Source organism: Lutra lutra, chromosome 4 (genome assembly GCF_902655055.1).
Source record: "Lutra lutra chromosome 4, mLutLut1.2, whole genome shotgun sequence".
Classification (NCBI taxonomy): Eukaryota; Metazoa; Chordata; class Mammalia; order Carnivora; family Mustelidae; genus Lutra; species Lutra lutra.
The window spans coordinates 42531063-42546055 of NC_062281.1; the positions used below are offsets into that span (position 1 = coordinate 42531063).

Sequence of the window (14993 nt, forward strand, 5' to 3'; positions counted from 1 at the left end):
TCTAAGTCTCAGTCTTCCCAGCTGTAAAGGGGTGACACTCCTCCACTGGTTGTGAGGGGCCTGCTGGTGGAATACATGTAAGCACTTAACTCACAAACCTTCTTTTACCTGCTTGCCCTACAAGGCCAGACTTTATTAAAAAGCTCTTATTAGGGACGCCCGGATGGCTAGGTCATTAGGCGTTTGCTTTGGGCTCAGGTCACGATCCCAGGATCCTGGGTTGGAGCCCCGCATCAGGCTCCCTGTTCAGCGGAAGGCCTGCTCCTTCCTCTCCCACTCCCCTTGCTTGTGTTTCCTCTCTCACTGTCTCTCTCTCAAATAAATAAAATCTTTAAAAAAAAAGTTCTTATTAAAGGCTTGGCAAAGTAAAGTAAACACAATGGACAAGGTCTTGGTTAATGAGAATAAATTAGTTCATGAATAACAAAGCTAAGAAAATACAGGTTAAGAAACCGGGAGGAAGGGGCACCTGGGTGGCTCAGTGGGTTAAGCCGCTGCCTTCGGCTCAGGTCATGATCTCAGGGTCCTGGGATCGAGTCCCGCATCGGGCTCTCTGCTCAGCAGGGAGCCTGCTTCTCTCTCTCTGTCTACTTGTGATCTCTGTCTGTCAAATAAATAAAATCTTAAAAAAAAAAAAGAAAAAGAAAAAAGAAACCGGGAAGAATTCCATCCACCATTGGGGAAAAAATAGGGTTGCTCTTTTTTTTTTTTTTTTTTTTAAGATTTTTTATTTATTTATCTGACAGAGAGAGATCACAAGCAGGCAGAGAGGCAGGTAGAGAGAGAGGAGGAAGCAGGCTCCCTGCCGAGCAGAGAGCCCGATGCGGGGCTCGATCCCAGGACCCTGAGATCATGACCTGAGCCGAAGGCAGCGGCTTAACCCACTGAGCCACCCAGGTGCCCCAGGGTTGCTCTTTTTAAAAATGGATAAAAGAAGTCATTTATATAAACAGTCCCATAATCAAAATGTCTTTTTCACAGGAGAAAGCTTATATTAATTTCCTCTAAAAATCTAAGATAATCTCCCCACAACTGCACCCCAAAAAAATCAGAGGACTCGATTCCTATTTTCACACTCTTACCACCTCACCTGATTCAATAAAAAGCTTACAAAATGCTTACCCATAGTTCACCTGCAAAATGAGGTCTTCTCTTCTGAGACTGCATACTTTAAAAGGCAGGTAGCAAAACTACAACTTGAAGAACTCAGAAAGGTTCAACACTAACACCAGAAGTGGTCTCAGAACCAACACAAAGACAAAAGAGGGAAGTAAGTGCTAAAATAAGGACCAGAACTGTGTTCAAGAATTCCTAAACCCTTTATTTTATCAAAGTAGTCCTACTTTTTCATTTACACTGCTCCTGGTACTTTACAAAGCTTTCACGTAGAACACCTGAGATAAAAGGTGAGGCTTAGAAAACGCAAGTAACTTTCCCAGGAAAGTGAAGTTGGATATTCCCTTACTTGTTCCTTTCCAAGGGCTGGCAAGAGCCTCTCTCCCTCCCCTGGTTTACCTGGTTGGACAGGTAATCCCTCAGGAGCAAATGACTCCCCATCTACTTGGCAAAACCATCAAGGATGTGTAATGACCATCTTTAGGTTTCCAAATTCAGTGTCATTTCCTTTCGAGAAAGGGAAATACTTAGTGATCTGAAAGAACACAACTCTTCAGACATTGTGGAAAGCCTCTGCATAGATAAGGACAAGTACATAGTCAAATCTGGTATGACTGTTTTTGACCTGAGGACTTATGTGGCCCAGTAAAGCCAATGATGTTTCCTCCCAATAGGAGTCATAAAATAACTGATCACAGCTTCAGTGTAAAAAACCACTGTCAGGAAAGCTTAAGATTTCTTACCTATTGTTATTTTTTGAAATTGTATTTATTTGACAGAGAGAAAGAGAGCACAAGCAGGTGGAGTAGCAGGTAGAGGGAGAGGGAGAAGCAGGCTCCCAGCTGAGCAACGAGCCCACTGCGGGGCTCAATCCCAGGACCCTAGGATCATGACCTGAGCCGGAGGCAGTCGCTTAACCAACTGAGCCACTCAGGCGCACCAGATTTCTTACCTATTAAATGGTAAGGAAATATGCAGATAGAACATTAATAAAAACAGTTAAGAGGGGCGCCTGGGTGGCTCAGTGGGTTAAGCCGCTGCCTTCGGCTCAGGTCATGATCTCAGGGTCCTGGGATCGAGTCCCACATCCGGCTCTCTACTCAGCAAGAAGCCTGCTTCCCTCTCTCTCTCTCTCTGCCTGCCTCTCCATCTACTTGTGATCTCTCTCTGTCAAATAAATAAATAAAAATAAAATCTTTTAAAAAATAAATAAATAAATAAATAAATAAAAATAAAAACAGTTAAGATTAAAATTCTACTTTCTAACTGGGAAGAAAACTACAAACCTAAGACTTTTCCAATGTAAGCCAAAGAAAGTAGGATATAATCAAGATTTTTAAGAAATAGAAAATACCCTAGTTATTCCAATGAATGCATTACTAGATGGCCATGAACTTCTTCATATTTCAAGTGCCCTGTGTCTGAAATGGAGCCCAAGTTAGCTTTATTCACAATTCATTTGTTTACTACAGTCAAATATTTCTGATTTTCATCTTCATGGAACTTGAAAAAAGAACCACCAACAAGGGGCACCTGGGTGGCTCAGTCATTAGGCGTCTGCCTTTGGCTTGGGTCTTGGTCCCAGGGTCCTGGGATTGAGTCCCCACATCAGGCTCCCACGGAGCCTGATTCTCTTCCTTCCTCTGCCCTTACTCCTGGTCATGCTCTCTCTCTCAAATAAATAAATTTTAGAGCTAGGATTAAAGTGAATGACAAAAAATAATCAGCAAAGCATCCTATTTCTTCACTTAAATGTCAGATAGTTCAATTTTTTATTTTAAAAAATACTATATACTGGTATGTAGGTAATAAAGCACAAACCAAGTAAAAAAATCCAGATTACCACACTGATAATGTTTACTAATAACCCCAAATTTTATATACATGAAGGTCTCAAGAAGAAACCAAGGGGAAAAAAGAAAACCAATGAACTTCTAGTAAGTTTTCCCTGAACTATCAATACATTGAGAAACCTGAAAAACCCAAACATAAGAACCTCTTGCTTATAGCTAGGGAAACTTACTAGCATGTGACCTATCATCACTAGGGGAAGATTGTCTTTGCCAAAAGAGGATACTGAATAGTCAAAAATAAACAGTTCTTAATATACTGCCTTTTTTACTCAAATTGTCTTTTTCTAAATTAGGTAACTTTAAATTAGACTTTCCCTCATCTTTTTTTTTTTTTTTTACAGACTTCTTTGGTTCTCTATTTTGTCTACCTTAGACTTCCCAGACTCCATATCTATGAGCAAGTTATATTTCTGTTGTTTAAGCCACATAGTCTAATATATTTGTTATGATAGTCCTAGCAGACTAGTACAACTTTCAAACCAACAGAACAATTAGTAACAATTTTTCTGCTGTCCCAAACTTTTTAATTCTTACAAGAATTCCCTTAAAATAAACTTACTGCATGCCTACCTCCCAGCACTAGTGGTAATGTGAAAGCAAATTTCTAGCTAACTACTTCTAGAAAGAAGGCAGATACAATGGGTTTTCCCTGCTTATAAGGGGTTAGGAAAAACGTGCAAACATTTTCCAATAAGGAAGTGAAATTTTGAAATAAAATAAGAATCAGGCTTTAACTCTTGAAAAGAATGAGAAAAGAAAAAGAATAAACATCTACAACACATTAAGTTCCTGAAAGTAACTTAAATCTGACTTCAAGTTGGCTCTCATAGTGGCTTTGGGTCAGTTGCCCAACTCTTCTATTACTCAATTTCACATCTGATGTTAGCACATGACTACTTATTAGTTAGCACTTTAAAGTCTTACTGGATGAAAGATGATGCGTCAGTCATGACTACAAGATTTGTGATTATAAAATTTACTTTTACAATACACAGTGCATCAAAGATACAATCTTGGTAATGAAAGAATGGGGGTAAAGTCCCAACATCATTTTATCATCTCAAAAGATGACTTATTATCATCACCACAATCTCAGATGTATTTGAGAAACACAAGAAGGGTTAAAAAGGGTACCAATGTTTGTAAAGGTGTACCTGGGTGGCTCGAGCAGTTAAGCATCTGCCTTTGGGTCAGCTCATGATCCCAGGGTCCTGGGATTGAGTCCCGCATCAGACTCCCTGCTCTGCAGGGAGCCTGCTTCTCCCTCTAATCCTCCCCACTGCTTGTGCTCTCTCTCACACATACTGCCAAATAAATAAATAAAATCTTAAATATATATACATATATATATATATATATATATATATATATAAAGATATGTTCGTAAAGAGCAAATACCGCTACTGAAAAAAATTCTCATCCATTCAAAAGATGTAGAATTCCTAAAACCAAGATAATCAAGAACAAGTGGCCTTAGAATCAGTATCAAAGGTAGTCTTCCCATTCTTCAACCAAAAAAATCCAGACACTCCCAATAATGTGAACCTGAATTCTATTTTATATGTGCTCAGCTCATAAAAATCCAATTCTAGGTCCATCTAATTAAGTCAGTACTCAAATTCAGTAAATCATAACTACTTCGAGAAAGTTGCCTGTAATTATACTATTAGTTCTTCCTAGTACAATAAACAAATTTTGGAGAAGTAAATTTCGTTCATACACTAACAAAGTTAAAAGTATTTTAGGGGTGGGGTACCTGGGTGGCTCAGTCGGTTAAGCGACTGACTCTTGATCTCAGCTTAGGTCATCATCTCAGGGTTCTGAGAAGCAGCCCTACATCTGGCTCTGCACTCAGTCAGGAGTTGGCTTGAGATCCTCTCTTGCCCTCTTCCTCTGCTCCTACCCCTGCTCACACACACTCTCTCAAATAAATGTCTTTTTATTAAAAATAAATCTTAAAAAAAATTTAGATGTGCCTGAGTGGCTCAGTTGGTTGAACCTCCAACTCTTGGTTTCGGTGTGGTTCATGACATCATGGTCATGGGATTAAGGCTTGCGTAGGCTCCCTGCTCTGTAGGGAGTCTGCTGAAGATTCTCTCCCTCTGCCCCTCCCCCCACCCTCATGCTCGCAAGCTCTCGCTCTCAAATAAGTAAATCTTTTTAAAAATACTTTAAACTTTCTTGAATTGCCATTTTATCCAGAGCTACCTTTTCAAATGATTCTTGGGTAATCACTTAAAGGATACACTCTGTCATTGCTGCAACATCCAGTTTATCAATATCAGGTGAACCAGGACAACACTTCTTGAATTCTTTTCGAAGGTCAAAAAAGGAATAGAAGCATTCAGGCAATAATACATTCTGAGGAAGGACAAAAGTAGACACTGTTAACTAGATGAATTTAGTTCAATGCTTCTCTAATAATTAGAAACCTAAGAACTTAATGGCAGTATATTTTACCACAACTGAATTTTTAAAATCAAATATAAGAGTGACTTTATTTTCTGGTACAGTATTACATCCTATATACAAGTGTCATGGAAAAAATACCTTATTTTAAGGTAACAGATTACATTTGTGTTCCATATGCATTCCATTTAAAACACTTTTGAAGTTATAATACATTTGGGCTGTCATGTATTTTCTGAGTGATAAAACTACACTCTTTTCAACCATAATCATTTCAGACCACCAGTATTTTCAGGAAGCAATATTAGCCCTTTTAGTTCTCATAAAGATGCCTTTGTTTACAGTATCTACCTAGACATAGGACTCAGTTACAAAACACAGTATTTTTAAATACTGGTTTCATATAATAAATATTTTCTGTACTGAAATCAGAGTAAGATAGTAAATTCCTGATTGCCTAAAAAGGATGATTTTTGTGCCAAGTTATAGTCCCATGTTAGTTTTCCTGGCCAAGATTCTGGCTATACCAGAGGAACTCAAATTAGACTTTTTTTTTTTTTTTAAAGGAAAGAAAAGAAAAATCACAAATCTCAAGAGCATGGGAGAAATAGTTACCTGCTGTTCTTAGCTACTAGCACCACTCTTGTGGTTATTAAGCTAGTTCAACTGTCTGGGAAAATACTACACACTATCATGTTTTTGTTTCCCATGGGGCAGGGGAACCCACATTGAATAGCTTTGAAAGATGATTTTTTTTAAAAACTGAACTTAGGGGGGGCACCTGGGTGGCTCAGTGGGTTAAGCCTCTGCCTTTGGCTCTGGTCATGATCTCAGGGTCCTGGGATTGAGCTCCGCATTGGGCTCTCTGCTCAGGAGGGAGCCTGCTTCCTATATTCTCTCTCCCTGCCTCTCTGAGTATGTGTGATCTGTCTGTCAAATAAATAAATAAAATCTTAAAAAAAAACAAAACAAAACTGAATTTAGATTTTTCTTACAATCTCAAAATAGTTTCTCTTTACTCACTGGGAATTTATACTCATTTACACATTAGAAAGTCTAGGAAATAAAAGACTATTCAGTGTTTGTAACCTATATAACATTTATGCAATGATTTCTCTTTCTATCCAGATTTCCTAACTGGGTTCTATTAGATATAGACCTGCTCCTGCTGTATTTAAAATAGGTATCCGGGCACTGGCTGGCTCAGTCAGTAAAGCATGTGACTCTTGATCTCAGGGTTGTGAGTTCCAGCCCCATGTTGGGTGTTGGAATTACTACAAAATCTTTCAAAAATAAATAAATAAAATAGATATCATTGTACCACAGTCAGTTTCTTAAACAGTTACTAAGAAAATGGTGGATCAAGATTACCTACAAGAATGTTCATTTAAAAGCTAATGATGATGAGAATAACTTACATGTTCAAAAATAAAAGATTTAAATAGTTGTATTCACTTAAAATACAGAACATTTAAGTCTTAAAAAAGATACTGTTGTTATACTAAACTATAAAGTAGGCTAAAAAGTGTGGTATGAGTGCTCTTTGTAAAAATGGGCTTTTCTACAAATACCTGGAAGAATATTTTCAAATATATTCATATTAGAGAAAAACACTTCAATGTAGTTTTCTGAATGGCAAGAGTATTTTATGATTTTCTCTGTTTTTTTTAGTAAACAGAATTACCTTATGATACTAAATTAGTTTAAGAATACTAAATTGTTTTAGGTTTCTTTATCTAAATCCTAGCAGTAATGACTCAGAAAAATGTCTCAATTATTCTCTGGAGGTTTTCCCACATTTAAAGCAGTATATCTGAAATAAAACAGCTGTTTTCCCTCAGCACAACAGAAAAAGGATTAAGTTTTATCCCTCTCTATAGGAGTTTGAGGGGAAGAAAAATATCCTCATATATCTATTTCTGGATCAAGGGTGTAGCAATTGGTTTAGCATCTATTAATGAAAACCACTGCCCCTTTTTAATTGAATAATTACTAAAGTTGCTATAAAAGGAGTGGTTTCTCAAGACTCTTAAGATAGAGGAACTTGAATTTCTCTTTCAGACTTTTGAAACTGTCATTACATATTTAATCTGTATTTTCCATTTCTTCCCTAGTGAGGTAAAAAGAAAAATTTGCACTGCCTAGCCACTATACTTGTGACATCAACGTCAGTCTAAATCTTTCTTTGAAAACTTGTCTCATCTACTTTCTTTAAAAAAGTATTTCATCTTTTCAAGTTCAGTATTTGCCTACCACAATAAAAAGTTACAGCTCAAACTAATTAAGTTGATAAGATCAACTATATTAGCAATGATTGGCTACACTGGGTCTGCCCTCTACACTCTCCATTTTCCCTCAGCCCCTCAGTATTCTTCCCAGGGAGAGAAATCACGTATCTACAGTTAGGCTGTATTTTTCTCACACCATATGTTTTTCCATATCAGAAAGACCAGCAAAGGTATAAGATGAGGCTGAACCTACTGTTATGATACAAAATTTAATCAGTTTTGAACATTTACTTTAAGTCAAAGTGCAGTATGCTATAATTAATGTTTCACTAGTTATATGGCTCTCTTTACACAGTACAAAGCTCTTAAATGAAATCAGTTACAATTAAAAGGGTTTAATTCAACCTTATTCTTTGCTCCTTCCTAAGATAAAGCATTTTCCACACAGATGAAAATACCACAATGTCTTAAAATTTAAAAGTAAATGTTTTCTCCTGCTTACTGCTGTTCATTTAAAAAAGTCTAAAATTCAGCTAATGTACTTTGGAAAAGGGAGAATGTTAACCATCTCAAAAACTTAACAAACAAAAAGAGAAACTTTTATTAAGTCATCAGAGAGTATCTATAAAATTACTGCTATGTCAAACACCTCTACTGAAGGGTCATGATTTTTCTTTTTTGTAGTAAAATACACATAGCACGGTATTTACCATTTTAACAGGTAAGTGTACAGTTCAGTGGCATTAAGTACTTTCACATTGTTGTGAAACCATCACCACCCTTCCTTTGTCATCTTCTCAAGCTGAAATTTTGCCATCAAATAGTAACTCCCGACAGGCATCTTTTTAAAAATGGAGAAACTTGGATAAACCATTAAAAAAAGAAAAAAAAAAAAACCAAAAACCAAAAAACAAAAACAGCCTCCAGTCACCCCCAAAGGTCCAAACATTCTGAGAAGCCAGCACTCTTACCTTCTTGGAAGCCTCAGGATGCAGGATTTGTCTGACATGCAGCTGCCCATCAGTACAGAGACAGAAGGAGGTTCCAACCCCAATATTCAGTTCATTGCTTACTGACTGGTTAAACTGAAAACAAGACACAGGGAGGCAACTGATGCAGGAATTCCAAACTCTGGCAAAGTGGCCCCACGTGTTGATAACCAAGTAAAACCAAAAGGCCATATAAGGGGACACCAGTGCTGGAGCAATATTAGAAAGGCTACTATCTAGACTCCTTTAGATAGGAAAGCTTTCCAATCAACCCACATTTCACAGACAGGAGAATTTAGTATATACATTCTTCCTTCCATTCCCTCTCCTATTTTTGCAATAAATCCACATTCAAGACTTTTTAAGTCGGGTCTCATTTCATCAGCAGGTTGCCTTCAGATTACATCATTCCCTGGTGTTACTTTATGTTTGGATGTGTTAAGATTAAGAAAGATGCCAGTTTATGATAAACAAATGTGGTTAATGGGTATAAGGACCTCTGGAAAGTCTGGCAACACGTTTCCTGGAACAGAACCCAAAAATGGTAACTTACCCCTATTAATTCGCACCTTGTGTGCTAGGGCAGGGCCTTGAGAGCTCTGACCCTCACCTGCGCACAGGTGTGTAGCGCCCCGCTCTATCCCTGATCCAGTACCCGTCAGAACCACAAAGCAGCCGGTTTTTGGGTCACCTCAATTCCATTAAGAAGATTCCACCAGTTTCGCAGTGACCCAACGAGCAGCCCTACATGTTCCGGCCTGCAAACCCTCCCCGGCGGTACGACCAAGGCCACTGAAGAAGAAAGAAGGCAACCAGAACCCGGCCTGTCCTAGTCCAGAAGCCTGAAACCAAGTAGGCACCGTCAGGTCCCCACCAAACTGGGCCACCTCTACTACGCCGCGCGGGGACCACCCGCTCCTCTACACCACAGCCACAGCTCCCTCTGTCCTAAGGCTGAACCACAGACCCAAACCCCCTCAAAGATCAGGAGCGTCTGGGGTCTAGCCCTGGGGACTGGGGCGCTAGGATTCAAACTCCGCTTATCATTCAATTGGTAAAACCCGACTGATTCCGAGACCCCAGGAATATCTCGAGAACTAGGAACTTTAGGCCCACGAACTAGGCGCTGGGAAGCTTGGAGGAGCAGCGACCTCCTCCCAAAAGGTCCACCGGGGCCCCCAGGCCGGGTTTCCACCCACGCGGCCGGGCGTCTCGCCACCCTGCCCGGGGATGCGCGTGGACCCGCCGGCAAGGGCGTGGGACCTGGTATGGCTGCCTTGTGGGGTGGGGGGACACCTGAGCGGCCTGCATAAGGGTGGGGGGCACGGCCCAGGGCTGTCACCTGTCGGAGGGCTTGGTCCAGCTGCGGAGCGGAGGACAGACTTTCCGCGTCGATCTTAGTTTCTTCTTTACAATCCTCCGTCAGCTCCAACTGATCCGGTCTAACTAGTACTTCATGCAACTGTCCCACCTCCAGAGGGGAAAGAAGCTGGGGTCAGTTTTCCCCTTCCTCAATTTGGAAGCCTCCATATTCACCCTCCTCCCTCGCTCCCCGCCCCGGCGGCCCGCGCCTCTCGGGGGGTCTGGCCGCAGAATCAAAGCTCACTTGTCGCGAGCGGCTCCAGTGGCAGAGAGGTCGGCACGGCCCTGCCTCCGGCCCCACCCCCACCCGGATCAGGTCGGAAAGGCCCTGAAGTGGGAACCCGGGCTCCAGGGATTCCACCCCGGCTCCGCCGGGCGTCCCCCGACGGGCAGAGAACCCGGCTCGGCTGCGCCCGGCCTCCCCACCTGAGCCAGATTTCGGATTAGTGAAACGGTTCCAAAGCCGGTGGCCACCGCGTTTGGTTTTACTCTGGATTCCGTAGGCCTCGGGTCCAGCCTCACAAGTGGCCAAACAAGAACACTTGTTTACCGACTCCCCAAACTTCTACAACAAACTTCTTGCCCCATTCCTATCATTTGGACAGGAACCTGGAGAAATACCTTCTTGTTGGCCAGATCCACGACTTTCCACAACAGCAGGATCAGCTCCTTCTCATCCGAGCCCAGCTTGGCCCCGGTGGCCCCAGCAGTGATCCCAAAAAGCACCACCAAGTAATCCGGAGACGCCGTCATGACGATAGGTGGGGAGGGGGAGAGGGGGGTTGGGAGGCGGTGAAGTGGGGTGGAAGTGAGAACGAGAAAACCTGTGCTAAAAATCTCTTCTAAGAGAAAAAGAAAGGGTGCCCACCCCCCCTCCTCGCCGCCGCTGGTGCAAAAGGCGGCAACCTACCACCCAAGCCCACACCTGGCCGGTGCTCCCCACCCTGGGCTGCAAGGGGGGTGGGAAGGAGGGCGCCGGAGGCCTGCCCTTTTTGTATTCAATGGCCGGTGCGTCTATGCAAAAAGCCAGGAGCAGGGCTGCACCCCGGGTGGAGCGCGCAATGGCTGAAAGCTTTTCTGTTTTGGGATGTGGCTCTACCTGCCCGCCCCTTCCCCCTCCCCCACGTGGTGCAGGTAAGAGACACCTGGCGGCGCCGGCCCATTGGCTCCTTCAAACCACGACGTGGCAGCGGTGGGGGAGGAGGCCGCCTGGGGAAAGGGGAGGAGGGGGCGGGAGACAATGGCTGGATGAATGAATAGGGGAGGGCGAGAAAGAAGGAGGGGGAGACGTGAGGGGCGGGGAAGAGACGGTTGCCACCTGAAGGGTGGTAGCCCAGGCCAGACGGGAAAAGGGTGAGGGGGTGAAAGGCGCGGAGGGCAGTGCGGGAGTCGCTGGTGGTGGTGGTGGTGGTGGTGGTGGTGGTGGGCTGGGGGGGGGTCACCCCTTCTTTGTAGGTAATGGAGAGGGATGGAGGGGCAGGGAAAAACGCCGGCTGTGGGGAGCAACGCCGAAGGTTCTTTTAAAGGGTCAAGGGAAAAGGCCTGGCGCCGGGAAGCGAAAGGAGGCCAGAGGTGAAGGCCTGGGTGCGGAGCTACTCAGGGCGCGGCGCCCGGGCAGGGCGAATCGCGGGGGGGAGCCACCGGCCAACGGCAACCGGGAGGTGGCGGGGGCAGATGCCAAACACCGGAAAAACCGCTCCCGACCCCAACACACCTTTAAGTGCAAACTGTAAGCGAAACCCCGTGGGCCCTCCGCCTCTCCCGGCCGGAGCCCAGGCGCACGCTCCCTGCTCCAAACCCCGGGACGCTGCCCACCTTCAGGAGACAGAGCCAGGCGCCCGGGGATCACACTCAGCCGCCAAGTTTCGCTCAAAGACGCAGGTGCAGCGCGCTACGAGGAAATTGAGGCACAATGGACCCCACTTCCTTGTCTCCCAACTACTCCCTTAAACTGCTATGTCTTGTTCGGTCCTGGCTGCTAGTTGGGGACTAGAACCTTCTCCATGGCTAGGCCCACTTCCTTTGGTTTGCCCGAGGCTCTAAAGAAAACGTACACACTAATGCTTTCCTGAACAGGCCAAAGCAAATGTTTTCCTCAGTTCCCGCTCTGACCCCACGCCCCCTACTCATACCGTCTCCTTTGTACTTCTGTGTCTGCTTGGCCAACCCGCAAGCACTCCCCCTCCTCTAGCTAAGCTACGTCTGCACCGAGGCTTAGACGCCCACCATGACCCCCCCAGCCACCAGGTCGGAAGGTGAGGTGGTAGGGCCTTTAGACGTGTGAGAGAAAAGCTCCAGAGGTGACGTTTCCTCGAGTTTTAGGTTTCAAACGTATCTACTCTCGGAAACCGAAATCCGTCTGAGGTACTACTAGTCGGGCCCCAGGTATCCACCCTTTATATTCATGGTGTGAAATCAGGCAAGCACACACACCGCAGGAACCCAGCCGGGTGCGAATCTTGAGAACCTGTCAGGATGCGCGTCTGGGGAGGATGAAGATCGCGCTTCCCCCACCGGGAGCAAGCGCAGGCGGAGCGGGCAGCCGCAGAGGATTCGGGCGGCGGGAGGGGGCGGGGCGGAGTTGGAGGAGCCCAGGGACTAGCCGCGGCGCTTCCCGGCCGGACCGTGCGGGCGGAGGACCTCGCGTCCCGGGAGAGCGGGAGGAGGCTGGGCTCTGGCGGGGCCGGGCAGCGCTCAAGGTACCACGAGGGTGCTCGGTACCATCCTCGTCTGCAGCTCGAGCTCCAGCGGCGCGTGCTTTCCGCACCCGGGCTTCGGATGCGGGGTGGGAAAGGGGCCCCCGCGGTCCAGCGGCCGCCTCGCCCCCCACCCCCGGTCCGCGTGCGACGCTCCCCGGCCCGCAGGCGCCGCGGGGGCAGGGACTGGGCGCGGAGCGAGGTTGGGAGGGACCTGGAAAAACCACCCAGATTGCATTGCAGTGGGCGAGGCCGCCCGGAGGAGCCGGTTCCCCAGAGCCGCCACCCCGCGGGGCGTTCGCGGAGCGAGGTTCCCAGGTGCTTGGATTTGCCTGGGCCGGGAGGTTCCGCCTGGCGGGGACGCGAGGCTCTGTTGCGTGGTGGCCCACGCCCGGCGGATCAAGCGCTCGCGACGACTGCGAGGAGGGTCAACGCCCGGCGGCCGACGGTGGCTGAGAAAGTGGTTACAGCCGCTCGGGAAGTCCTGCGTCGCCAGTCCTCTGTGGCCTCTGGTACTTGGATTAATCATTTGTGCAGTGCGTTTGGATCAACTGAGAACTTTATTTTCCGCTCGTTTATCAGGGATCCCGCGGCGCTGTCCCTGTTAGAATCCAACCCCAGAGCCGCTCCTTTTCAGAGACTCGTCTTCCTGTTTAAGGAAGTCGGATCCCCGGGTTCTGAGGTTTTTCATTTAAATTTGAATGTGTACAACTAGGTTACAAGGACAGGGATTTTGTTTTGTTCCGTAACGTATTCCCAGGGTTGGAACAGAGCCGGACGTACACTAGGCACTCAACAAATATTTGTTGAAAGATTTTAATGAGTAACACCCACCCATTTTTGCAGCTCTTGTTTCCTAGCGAGGGCAGAGTTCATCACTGAGAAGGCAAAATTCTGAAAATGGGAGTCTACAGGTAATTTAAGTCTCAAGTGTTTAAAAAGAGAGGTGCTAATTTTTCGACGCACAAACCTAGTTTTGTTAAATAAACTCGTAAAATGCAAGAATGCCAAGGATGGGGGAATCTATGCAACACTGCAGTTCTGAATACAAAAATGATTTACTGTCTATCCCACCATTTAGAATAATTCTAACATTTAAATATGTGATTCACAAAATAATAATTCTGGGAGGGACCTTGAAGGATGTGGGTCACTCTACCTATGGTCTTCACTCAAGATCACACTTAAAACTCCCCTAACGAATGAGAATCTTTTTGTGGTGTGTGTGGGTGTGCTTAGCAGCGGAGACCCAGTTGTGGGACACGCTATGGAATATCTTGCCTGTATTCATGAAAATTAAGGTTATGAAGGACAAAGACTGAAGAACTGTTCTATAGGAAAGGACTTTATGAGACATGACCACTAAATGCAGCATGAATCCTGGACCCGGAACTTTTATTCCCCCACCCCACCCCCCGTCGTTTAATGGACATTATTGAGGCGCGCCTTGGTGGCTCAGTGGGTGCAGCGTCTGCCTTCTACTCAGGTCTTGATCCCAGGGCCCTGGGATGGAGCCCCTAATCCGGAACCCTGCTCAGTGGGGAGTCTGCTTCTCCCTCTGCCCCTCACTCTGCTTGCGCGCGCTCTCTCTCTCTCTCTCAAATAAATAAGATCTTTTTTTAAAAAATGGACATTGTTAAAATAATAGGAAAATTTGACTAAGGTCTGTAGATTAAATAATAGCATTGTCTTAGTGTTAATTTCCTGATTTTTATATTACTGTGGTTTAGCAGGAGAATATCCTTTGTGTTAGGAAATACCCACTGTTTAGGGATAAAGGGAATTATGTATAAATTCTGCTCTCAAATGATTATAAATATATATATGCATATATATATATGAGAGAAAGTGATAAAGCAAGTGTGACAAAATGTTAACATTGGTGAATCTGAGTGAAGGAATTTTTTAAACTATAATTTGCAACTTTTAGAAGCTTTTAAAAAAATTTTAGAGGACTTTTTGCTGCCACAACCATTTGGCTTTTAACAAGGCTCTGTCTGGTGATTTTCTATGCTAACCTAACCCTTCTTCCTTTAGAATGAATAAATTTTTTTTGTCTTTTCCTTGCTGAAAGAAGGAAATAAATAAAAGTCATCACATTTTTTGGTATAACAATCCTCTTGAATCCTTTAAAGTTGCACTTAAATAACTTTCCTAGACTAAATTACTGCAAGATCCTGAAGCTTTCGTTGTGAACCTTTTCTACTTTTAATTATCTTCATTACACTCCTTGGACCCTTTTCTTTTTGTCACTTTTAGAGAACAGCTCTTGAACTGGACAAAATTCAGATGTCTCTACCATGGCCTGACCATTGACACAGTGGTATCTCTATGAGGGAG

The 14993-nt window shown here is 44.6% G+C and overlaps 2 protein-coding genes across 21 annotated transcripts in view; one reads left to right on the forward strand and one right to left on the reverse strand.

Annotated features, from left to right (window-relative positions):
* Window positions 1–12524, reverse strand: part of ESRP1 (epithelial splicing regulatory protein 1) — a 58999-nt gene extending 46475 nt beyond the window's left edge. For 3 of the 6 annotated variants that reach the window (XM_047727449.1, XM_047727448.1, XM_047727446.1), the window contains exons 1-4: window positions 10579–11558; window positions 9938–10066; window positions 8578–8691; window positions 5216–5330 (exon numbers count right to left, since the gene is read on the reverse strand). In XM_047727449.1, coding sequence (XP_047583405.1) covers window positions 5216–5330; window positions 8578–8691; window positions 9938–10066; window positions 10579–10710 — 490 coding nt within the window. In that variant the 5' untranslated portion in view covers window positions 10711–11558. Of the gene's footprint in view, window positions 1–5215; window positions 5331–8577; window positions 8692–9937; window positions 10067–10578; window positions 11560–11772; window positions 11849–12388 lie in introns of those variants that run through there. The other 3 variants (XM_047727447.1, XM_047727445.1, XM_047727444.1) reach the window with 2 other exon arrangements.
* LOC125098548 (uncharacterized) overlaps window positions 10132–14993 on the forward strand; it is a 31757-nt gene continuing 26895 nt past the window's right edge. For 5 of the 15 annotated variants that reach the window (XR_007126865.1, XR_007126864.1, XR_007126871.1 and 2 more), the window contains exons 1-2: window positions 13032–13165; window positions 13500–13567. Coding sequence is in view for 6 of the 15 variants with exons in the window: in XM_047727453.1 (XP_047583409.1) it covers window positions 12736–13256; window positions 13500–13551 (573 nt within the window). In the remaining 9 variants the exon portion in view is untranslated. Of the gene's footprint in view, window positions 10719–12717; window positions 13257–13499; window positions 14212–14912; window positions 14977–14993 lie in introns of those variants that run through there. The other 10 variants (XR_007126863.1, XM_047727455.1, XM_047727450.1 and 7 more) reach the window with 6 other exon arrangements.